Here is an 11,457-nt window from a genome sequence, read left to right as displayed (position 1 = left end):
CCTCTTGCACTCCATAGCTTCTACTTCACATCCCACCATCGCTTTACTTTCACTTTTCCTTATCGTGAATGAATTAACATACAAAAGAAGTCATAAATTCAAAAGAAAAAAATTTTGAGAACTTGATAAGTTGACATTTGTAAGTAGCTAGTGAGAGAAATCACAAAGGTGGCCCTTTGTTGTTCATCATCCATCATAATTTAGGCTACTCTTTAACATGATACAATGAAAATTGGACTATGAAAATACCTATACTTTCAAGCCAATGGTGGAGTGAAAGGATACATTCAAGGATTGTGATGCATGCTACTTTGGCAAGTGCCTCTCGGTCACCTCTTCATTGCCCGTTGTGCTCCAACCACCCAATGCTCAAATTCTCACTTATTTGTTGCCCACCTATACTCACCTCTTCATTACCTACTAGTACTGCAATCACTGTAAGGTCCCCAAATGAAGAGAAACCATGGTGAAGAGAAGCCTTTATGCACCGTCACTCTCATAGTGATCAAAAGCAAGTGCCAAAGTTATGTTTGGATGTCAACGTAGATGTGGATACCCATCAGCTAGATATGCTTTATTTTCATGCTTTGTGCTTACCAAGCAGATTTGTTATCCTACTAGAGAGAATGCGTTGTTTACAATTCTTGCAAAATCTTCCCAAAACCTTTGTGGATGAATCTTTATCCGTAGAAAGGTTTTAAAATCATCAATCCTTTAAAAGGGATCATCTTCATTGATCTGTTATCCTTTGTAACTTTGATGCTTGATCTGAATACATCTATCTATCTTTTTTCTTCCAAAGAGGTGCCATTGAGATATTGTTTGTGTAAGTGGTGTAAGTTGTGGTATGTGTATATTGTTTATCTTTGTTAAATGGACAAAAAGGCTCCCAATGTAAACATTGGAAGGTGCCTATCCTTGTCCACCAAATGGTTATGAGATACCTATTTGGGTCAAATGGGGAAGAATTAAGGATCATGCATATGTCATGCATGAGGGTGATGACCGATGGGTTAGTCAACTTGAGTGGGCATTGAATCAAGACAAACTGCCAATGTGTTTATAGGATTAGTTGACCTTCAACATTATGCTACCCTCTAACCTCCCTCTAACACATCATAGCTTTTTAGCATGCACACCAACACTCACTATCATCCATTTAGCATTTTTCTAGATTAACATCGAGGCTTATAGGAGTACACGATGGACAAAGCCCTCAAACTTCAATGATATCAAGTTGATACGAAAATTTGTGCTCTTACACTTGTGTTTGTCATTATCTTCCATTGTGTCATTTTTTACTTTCACCTTCATATGTCATTACTAGTATTTTACTGCAAGAGCATGTTTATGCTTGGATTGCAACTCTTTATACAATTATGAATCCTTAATTGTATGATGAGGGACACCATCTTCACATGCTCACATAAAATGCTATTACTACATTTAATGACCTTTTGAAAATATTTTTTCATAATGAATTCATATACCTATCACCAAAATAAGAGTTGAAGCTTGGTGTTATGTCTAGCTTGGCAACAATTTTATGCTTTGACTTTACCTTTGGTAAACCACTTGTTTATAGTACAAAAATAGGTTATCAATGTGAGAGCCACAACTTGTTCAATTGGTACCTCTTTTTCTTGGTTAAATAAGGCCATAACAAAAATTTTGTCTTAATCTATGAGACTTTTTGAGAGGAAATCTGTATTTGCTCAAAAACCACTAAATAAAACCCAATGAAGCTTTTTCTTCAAATAGTGTCATAGTCACATCCTATGGCAAACATAATCCTCTTAAAGTTGTGTTATTTAATAATAGTTTAGTTTCATGAGTGGCAATAATTGTTCATGTTTTTGAAGCACAAACCTCTCCCTACTCTTATACAATGGTGTATTTATGGATTTCCTTCTTCACGAGATTTCTATACCAAATGTGATTTGATAACAACATGCAACCTCTATATTTCCTAACATTGATTTACATATACAAACATTTCTCTATAGTACCCTTGGTTTTAAAGATTGTAAACGCAAGAGATGGTATGTAGAGAAATTGAAACATGGTTTACATTGTTATATTGAAGCTACACTCATTCAATATACATACCTCAAAAAATAAAGCCATGATTGACCATTAAAAAAAACAATGGTGCAAAGTACCATTCAAGTTTATTTCAATATGGTGAAAATATAAGCATGTCCACCATAAGAATACATCGATAAAATATAAAATAAAGCGAAGTACAATTATCATTTGTTTCCAATACCTCCCCAAGATCAATCAATACATTTCGTAAGTGTTGGTATTTCACTTTCATGCCAATTCATGGCATGATTTTTGACCTAACTAAAACCTTCAATTTCAAGTATCTAGGTACATTCCAATAGATTTTCCATCACAATGTTGTGTTTTTTTTTTTTGGGCAAAGAAAAATAAAGTTGACACTACCAAGACACATAATGCCACAAGTTGACCACAACAAGATTTACATTAACATTTGAAATGTAGAAAGTAGTACCAAGTCCTAAATTTTGGCATTTCAATACAAGAAATAAAATTGGACACACATTTTTGGACTATTGTAGCTTGGTTTGCATCTCCTGTTGCTATGGCTGTATTGTTTTCTTGAAACCTAGGTTGCACATGAACTTACACACATTAATTATTCGAACTTGAGGACTCTGAACCTTCATTGGTGTCCTGATCCCAGGAGTAACTATTATTTCACCATCCTATTTCTCCCAAATCAAACGAGCTTGTTCATCGGTGGTTCTGGTTTTACATATCATGTAACCAGATTGTCAAAGGCTTGTTGTACCTCATGCATGTAACCAGATTGTCAAAGGCATGTCATACCTCGGGCCCTCGTACCGTTATTTTCATCCACTGTAAATTTGCTTTCAATTAACTCCATACATGCTAAGATTTTTGTGTACTTAGAATCTATTCCTAGATTTTTATGCTTTGATGTATTGACTAGGGGACATTTATTAGCGAGTAAATTTAATGCTTCAATGTATACAATAATTTGTGACTACTAGTAAGAGATTATTGTTATTATTATTATTATTGCTTTTTAGGTGTTAGATTTTTATGCTTTGATGTATAGTATCATTTGTGACTACTAGTATGATTATTACTGAGTAAATTTAATTAGGCGTAGACAAAGGCATGTAATAGCATGGAAGGTTAATACAGTTTCTTAATAAACTTATGATGTGTCATGCCACTAGTCTCATAACTTGTCCAGTGATCAAATTCCCAGCACATCATGGTAGATTTGAAGTCTCTTTGGAATATGTGAAACGCATGACTGGAACTTCAATCTCTACACTTTCATATACATGAAAATGCACCTCTTTCATTATTTTTCTACTCTGGAACTTATAAAATGAAGCCTAGCTTATAGAATTGTCAAATTACAGTAGAACAACTAGAATTGTCTGTGCACGAGTGTTTATCAGCCACAGCAAATGTCCTTTGCATGCAGTCACATAAGCTCATTTCCTTGCAATGGAGAAAGTTCAAAAAGAGTTCAACCATAAACATCTTTATGTATAAATTAGTAGTAAGTTGGCCTTACTATGATGTCCCATAGCATACTAGGTTTGATACAGCATGTGAAGCATCTACAGCAACCAAAATGATCTTGGACATGATCTCAAACTGTCACCTCAAGAACTTCACCTCGTAGACTTTGTTGCTTATGGATATTACTTTTATAAAAGAAGACCATGAAAGATAGAAAACACCCAAGATACTCTCACTGTGACGGAGAAAAGATGATGAAATTCAAGTCCAAAACTGAGCTGGCAGCTTCTTCACCAACTGAGCTGACTGCAGCCAGCACTACAAAGGCATTTTCATGTACATGATAGTCAATTTACTTTTTCTCACTGGTAACACCAACAGCCACATTACTAACCTGTATATGGAAACAAAAGACCAGATGTCAAGGTCAGTTTTGCAGCTCAGACTACTCAGTACCTCACAAAACATTAGACTAATCCAAGGGATTTACCAGCTTGCCACTTTCATCACGGGTCATTGGATTCTCCACAACCACAGTCTGTGTTCGTATCGGTGCCTACAATATCCAAGTGATTTAAACTTTCTTTACAGACGAGCAACATATGATAGACTCACATACAACATTTAAGAATCCTGAGTCACGTCCAAAAACTTTACCAAAACATCATCTATAGCCCCTACCCTCTGGAGACTATCTAGTGAAGATTTTCCTTGAAGGACTGGTCTTTTGGCCTGGCCAAAATTGCCAATTATTATATGGATATAAATCTAATGGAAAAATGATGGGACAGCAACAAAATTAATACAGCCTTGCAGTATTTTGATCAAGGCTTAAAGAAAACCTGTTGTGAAAGATCAGGTCTAGAACACCTTTTTTGCATGGCTGGAGTTAAGCAGATAATGATGAGATTTACAATGCAGTAAATCCTAGATTAGCGAAACAGAAACAAGAACAGCCAGCTTGAGGAAGCAAAAGGTGAATATTTTCCTAGATGATAACAGTAGAAGCATAGCATCACATCAAGCTGGTGAAACTCTGGACAGATCCACTGAATGTGAAGCAAGGCTAGAGATGGCTGTTTCTGGCTGAAATGATGGATGATATGCCTCTGTAATGGATTGTGCCAGCTTTCTGATGCCTTTAAAGAGTGGTTTGAGGTCTTGTCTTGTGCTTTCCATTTACGAGTTCCAAATGTCATCATCTTTTCAGGAGTTTTCAGCTATTAGTGAAACATTTAGTTCACACTATCTGTGCACAAATTCTATTTGCCAAAATTTAGTCCAATAATTTTGGCTTCAGAGACTGCATATCTAGGATGTTGGGACACAGAGTCCTATCAACATCATGATCTACAAATAAAGTTTTGTCATTACCTCTCAATGAGTAACTATTAGCATCTTAATTGCCAACCTCAAATCAATGTCCAGTCCACACTAGAGCACCAACTTTTCAAGCCTTTACACATCCTGTACATCACATCATTTATTTAATGAACTGTTTCAAACAACTGTCTGTTTCCTGCTAGGGTTCATTGGTTGGACTAAGTAATTCATGAGTTGTAATCCGTCTACAGTTCCACTATTGAATTACTAGGCCACTTGCTCACCTTATTCACCAAACAGGTAAACAGATCAAACACTACTATAAAATTACCTTCTTTGCTTCCTGCCATAAAGGGCTATTTGCAAGACATAGCCCTCCAATCCTCCTGAGAGTCAGTTTCCAACTCCATATCTAGGCATCCAGTTTGTCAGTCACTGCCATGTCCAGCACCCTTTCTGTCGTGTGTCATTTGCAACAAGTTCTATAATTAGGCCAGCCGGTTCCACTTGTAGCACCTAATTATAGGCCCCACACTCGAAAATACTTCATTCACAACCTGGGTCATTCATCATTCTCTGCCATATTTCCTTCTTGATCTCTCTCACATTGTTCACCTTCCTTTGCACCTTTGTTTCTGCCATAGTACCAAGGGACAAATGTCTATCCTCCCTTTTGCATGTTCCCAGCAACAGAAGCCTTCATAGCTGATCACGTCGGCAGCAGCATGATATTGCATTGCAGCAGATTTCAAACTTTCCCCCATCATAGCAGCTTCCCCAACACAAATAATGACCAATGTAGTACAATCAATGTAGTGTGCCCACATTTCAATGCAGCACAACTAATGGCCAATCTAAGACAGTCAATTGTGTATCCACACACACAAACACACAGGACTCTTGCAAGTACACAACAAGCTGAATAGATTGATGTGATAGATGATCCATGAAAGTACGACTAGGGCCTAATTATATAGGCCTATGGTTTCCCCCAAACCTGACCCTCATTAAATGCTGTTCACACCTAAATGCACAATCTAAAACACACTAAGATGTTCACACACAGAGGTGATAAAATGGCTAATACCAAGGACATTGTCACATATGGGAGCTGACACCTAGCATTATTGCCTGATACATTTGGATTGCGAGATGCACCCATGCTGTAGACTGCCAAGACATCTCCACTGCATAGACTCTCTTGAGGATTTGGAGAGAGACTCTCAAGGATTTGGACAAAGATTATCCATTCTCTCCACAGGAGATGGGAGAAGCTGACTAGAGAATCCAAATATAAACTATTTGCTAAATAGGTCAAGTATTTATGACATATTATCTCAAAAGAGGAAATCAAGATGGATCCAAACAAAGATAGGATCATTATCAAGTGGCTACCTCTTAATAATCTGGAAGAACTACAAACCTTTCTAGGATTATCTAGGTTTTATCATTGATTCATTCGAAATTATACCAAAAAAGTTATTTATATAAATGATCAACTTTAAAGAGAAAGAAAGACTTTAAATAAAGAGTCTCCCACATATAGGAATATATAGGATCAACCCAACATTTCCCTCTAATGGAATCAAGTAGATCAGTAGTGGATTGAGTAAAACTCTGTTACAATATTATTTCTCCTTTTTGTATCTTAATGTTAGCAGATTAATCAGCTCATGAGTGAGTCTATGCATGTACTGTGGGCTGGGTACATGAGATTATTTTATATATTTTTCTGGTGCCTATTTTATGGTTTTTGCCATTATTTTATGGCTGACCAGCATTCACTATTATTCTGTTTGCTGGCCGACCTGATCCAAATATTAGTATATTTCTGGCTTTTCATTCAATGGCTCCCTCCTCAATCATTCATCAATTGCAGACTTCTAAGTAAGTTCTCTTGGAGAGAGGGAGCTGGTACCAGTGCCCACACAGCCGGTGGCTCACTGTTGTACGCAACTGTCTCATGTCTTGGTATATGGATTCCATTTCCAAAGCATATCTCAGGCTTTCCCTTTGTATTCTTTTGTTTCTCTTTTCTCGCAGTCTTTATTCTCTAATGTTGTGCAATCTATTACAGCAGTATTCTACGCTTCTATCACTACAGCCACTTCTAACATGATATAAGCCGTCCATGTTAGGTCTTGGAGTGCTTTTTTTTGCTGTTGCACATCTGCCAACTACTGATTTTGATCTTCCCTTTGGCTCTAGGTGACTTGATTCCAAATCGGATTGTTTCTGACCTCTACTGCCTGCGTTTTGTGCTCAGCAGCCTGCATTTTCATTTTCTGCATTGTTATATTACTGGTTTCCTGCATTTAATAATGCTTGACCAGTCTGCTTTTTGCTGTACAACTGCTGCATTTCATGCATTTAGTACTTCTTCCAACTGAGTGACAGCATTCTCATGCCTATGGCAAATGATTCTTGGCTGTTTTCTTCCTACTGGTTCTCTGTTTGCTGCATTTGATCAGGTTCTCCTTATTTCAACAGTTGTTTTTGTGATCAGCTGTCCTTACACCATGTGTGAGCACCTAATACATGCAGGCTGTGTTGTACTCTCTCTCTCTCTCTCTCTCTCTCTCTCTCTCTCTCTCTCTCTCTGTGTGTGTGCTTCTCTTCTTTGCTTTATCTTCTCCTGCTATCCTCTCCAAATGGCACCTCCTTGTTGCTCTACTAATGATAAACTTCATGGCCCTAACCATATCACATGGAGTGTTGTCATGGACATATGGTTTGTGCAAAAGCAATTATGGTACAATGACTCAAAAGATATTAAGCAGGCCCAACCTCCTACTCTCCCCGATGATTGGGATCTTGTCAACCATGAGGAAGTTATGCTATGATGGGATTCAAATGATGCTTGTGTGAAAATATGCAACGGTGCAAAGAGAGTAGGGTTTGCGAGGAGAAACAGAGTGTGTAGGGCAAACACTAAGAGAGAAGAGAAACTCAAAAACACAAGAACACAATGATGATGGACTGAATCATGACATGAGAAGAAAAGCTGATACAGCAGAGCCGAAGCTCAAAAGATAACTACACTATCTTGTCTAAACCAAGCGGCAGCACCTATGGGGAAACTGCATAGTGAAGGGAGTGAAACACACTCCTCCAAGCAGTGGGCTTTTGAAGTAATTATGGGAAGGTGAAGGACAATTGTCAAGGGAGCAAACCACAATCCTCAAAAGCCGAGAAGTGGCATGGGCAGCAAAACACAAATCCCAGAGTGTGTCGGAGCTATCAAACGCACAGAAAGCAGCCCAAATGTTGATACCAAGTGGAGTATGATGATGCCAGATGTAGAGGAAGCTCCAAGGCTCAAAATGCAAATACCTTGGGTGTGTTGGGCTGACGCTAGGGGTGAGGAGGCTGTTGCCGCCGTTGCCAAGTGAAGAATGCTATCACCAGGTGCTGAGAGCTGACACCAGGTAGAGGGAAGGCCTCCAGAGGCTAAATGCAAATCACAGTAAAACACCAAGCTGATGGGAGTTGACGAAAGCTAGTGGAGAGCCTCCTGGTCCACCAAACCAAAATTGCACGATGACATCAAATGTTGGAGACTGACGCCTGGATGTGAAAAGCTAACGCCTAATGAGGGAAGATGACACCAAGGTAGGAGATGGTGGAAGGCCATGAATTGCAATGTCCTCCGATAGAGATGTGGGCAGCAACAGTGTAGAGAGAGAAGAGTACTGGAGTGATGGAAGAAGAGGGGTGAAGAAAGATTGTAGTGGGTGAAGAATCAATGAAGTGGCAGCCTATTTATAGGCATAAGCTATCTAGGGTGCACACCACTGAGTGGGCACCTACTGAAAAAGTGACCAAAATGAGGAAACCAACCCTTTTAGGGACTATCAGACCAAAACCCTAAATAAAGTGTGTAAACTAAAGAAGTGGTTTCTCAACAGTTTATGTGCATTCTGCTCTTCTCTGATGCATTTCTCAAAAGGTTCTACTAGCAGCCCTCTATGGTCAGCTCCAACCCATGAACTTTGAGCCAAAGGATGTGAAGAAAACTACTAGGGTTTGCACTAAGGACACATAAGAGTGTATGACCATGACAGAAACACAAAGAGACAAACACAGATACGAAGGGCAAAACTCAAACCCTAAATGCAAAACTCAAAACTCAAAAACAAACAGAATAAGGGAGAGAGAGAGAACACAACTCTCAAGTGAATGAATGCTATAAATGAATGTAAAAGTGTACAGTGTGCTCAAGGGCAAAGCAATGTCAAAGTGTGACGTCCTCTCCTATCGCCGCCTCTCTTGAGGCGGAAGAGAAAACCTGCTGCCCCCTATCCTGTTGCGGCGCGCGATCAGTCGTTCTCGCCTCTCAGAGCCAAATCTGATCTCCTCCTCTCCCTCCACCAAGCTCCAAATGGCTGTTGGTGCCATCAAATTTGTCATCAGAGCTATGAATCAAAAGATACATTTCAGCTGATTTTCTCTCTCTCTACAGCATTCTCTCATCTCCTCCAGTCTATGCTCAAGCATTCTCAGTAATTCTCAGCCATTGGTAGCAGAGTACAGCCAAATTTGGTGGACAGCAGAGAGTTTACTGCTGTAAACCCTAAATTACAGTAGTAATTAGGGTTTAGCAGCCACCTTGGGACCCGTCCCATCAGTCAAAGGCATTGTACATTGAAATCAGCACCGGAAATTCGTGGAATTGTGAGGATTTCAGATGGCAGCCCATCTATTGTAAATTTGGGGCAGCATTTGACCAATTGGGGTTCCATTAGAGCAAGTCGGGTGAAAATCAAGGGATAATTTGCCCGAATGCTTTGCTGATTATTGGAACAGCAAGGGGCTTTTGAATCAGCCAAGGAGGTCGTGAAATCTCAGCTTGTAATTTATCCATCAGCAATTGAAATTAAAGAAATACCGAAAGGGGTGTCAGTTTTGGGGCCAACAAGGTGTCCATTGTCCAAGTTTATGAAGGTAAAGTGAGCATTTCAATTTATGTTCAATTGCTATTTGCTGTAATTAAGTGCTTAATCAAGTTAAACCACCCTATCCAAGAAGGAAGGCTGGTTTCACTTCGTATGGTGCCGAGAACCATAAGGAATGAAAGAAGATGAAGTGGATAAAGAATGGAATGGATGAAGCACCCCGCTAGAAGAGCAAGGCAGAAGTCTCCACCATGATAGTATCGAGAGAGATGCTACACGATCTGCCTCGGGAGGGGAAACCACCATGCTGGAAAAAGAGCAAGCACTCCTAGGATGATGAAACCATGAAAGGAACGATGCGCATCCCCATATCTCTAGCCCACGTAGGACCAAAGCAATCTGCAAGTTAGCCCTACACTGAAAGACAAAACCCTGCAAAAGAGATGAGAATCTACAAACACAGAGGTTAGTGGTGAAATGCTCCAAAGCAAAACAAAACAGAAAGAAAATCTAACTCAAAATAAATGCAATGAATGTGTATGTGTAAGTAAATGCAGCGGAAGACAAAAGAATGGAAAAACTAAGGACAATGAATCCTATGGACCCGACTCTAAGAGTGCGAAAAATGAATACTAGGCTGACCTAGGATATCCAAAAGGACCTAGAGACATGCTAGTCTAAGAAGGTGGCCACTATCGCGTAATAGCATGGCTCTGCCAAGGAAATGCCTGACGAGGTGGGAAGGAAGGTGAGATAGATGTATAAAGTGCAACAGGATTGGAACCTGCAGACCAATCAACCAGTCCCTCAGGGGTAGTGAAAGAGATGGGCTGTTGAGGCTGTACTTGAGCCACATGTCCAGCAGCAACAACAGGTGCTGAAGGAGCAGATGAAGCAAGAGCGGAAGGCGTAGCTCCATTGAAATGTGCAGTCGCAGCGGTCTACTAAGGCTTTTTAGGTGGAAGATCTTGGGCCTAGAAACAACACTCCTCGTCCACATAGCCTACTCTGTGGCAGTGTGCAAAACCGGTTTTTCTTAAGGAGTTGCTGCCAGATAGGTCTAGATTCTTTGGTTCCATTTGAGGAAGAGGAGACACCCTTTAATTGGCTTACCTTCGCATCTTGCGAGTTCTTGACACTGGGGGTTTTCCCTTCTAAAGAAGAGGCAACCAACCCCCTCTGCTCTGAATAAGGTTGTGATGAGGATTTCTTGTGGACTTAAACATGCAGCCTCGCATAATGCAAGAACTAGCACTCAAACTCGTAAAAGGTTGACAATCGAGATTGGGAGATGATGTCTTGAATAAAATTGAAGTACTTTTCAAGCAACTTATTCAAGAAAAATGTAACTTGATCGTCATCTAACTTTGAAGAGCCAATAGTGGAAAACTCGGCAAGTAACCGCCTATATTCAATCAACTTGACTTTCATATCATCCCCTTCCTTAATAGAGAACTCTTGAAGCTCAAAATCGAGATTGATGCACGAGTACGATCACGAGCCGCATGGCAGTCGAGAAGGTGACTCCGACACTCTACCGCGAGCGAGAAGTGTTGCAACTGAGAGTGAAACTCAAGAAGCAATCCCTACATCAGCTCAACATTCGCTGTGGCATTGCAAACTCTCCATTGACAAATGTAATCAAGGTGAGCTAGTCGAGGGTCCCGCATAGGCTCTAGACCAATGACAAGGTCCCAAAGACCCT

The 11,457-nt window shown here is 39.8% G+C and overlaps 1 protein-coding gene across 2 annotated transcripts in view; it reads right to left on the bottom strand.

The window, feature by feature from the left end:
* Positions 1-3,537: 3,537 nt before the first annotated feature.
* LOC148024403 (protein LOL2-like) overlaps positions 3,538-11,457 on the bottom strand; it is a 58,648-nt gene continuing 50,728 nt past the window's right edge. For both annotated transcript variants that reach the window (XM_087694051.1, XM_087694052.1), the window contains exons 6-7: positions 4,025-4,090; positions 3,538-3,928 (exon numbers count right to left, since the gene is read on the bottom strand). In XM_087694051.1, coding sequence (XP_087550177.1) covers positions 3,887-3,928; positions 4,025-4,090 — 108 coding nt within the window. In that variant the 3' untranslated portion in view covers positions 3,538-3,886. The remainder of the gene's footprint in view (positions 3,929-4,024; positions 4,091-11,457) is intronic.

This window comes from Lygodium microphyllum, chromosome 15 (genome assembly GCF_053477565.2).
Source record: "Lygodium microphyllum isolate KBCC chromosome 15, Lygodium_microphyllum_v1.1.10, whole genome shotgun sequence".
NCBI lineage: Eukaryota > Viridiplantae > Streptophyta > Polypodiopsida > Schizaeales > Lygodiaceae > Lygodium > Lygodium microphyllum.
Note: the sequence above shows the minus strand (reverse complement) of the source record. Positions and strands in the feature narration are given on the sequence as shown.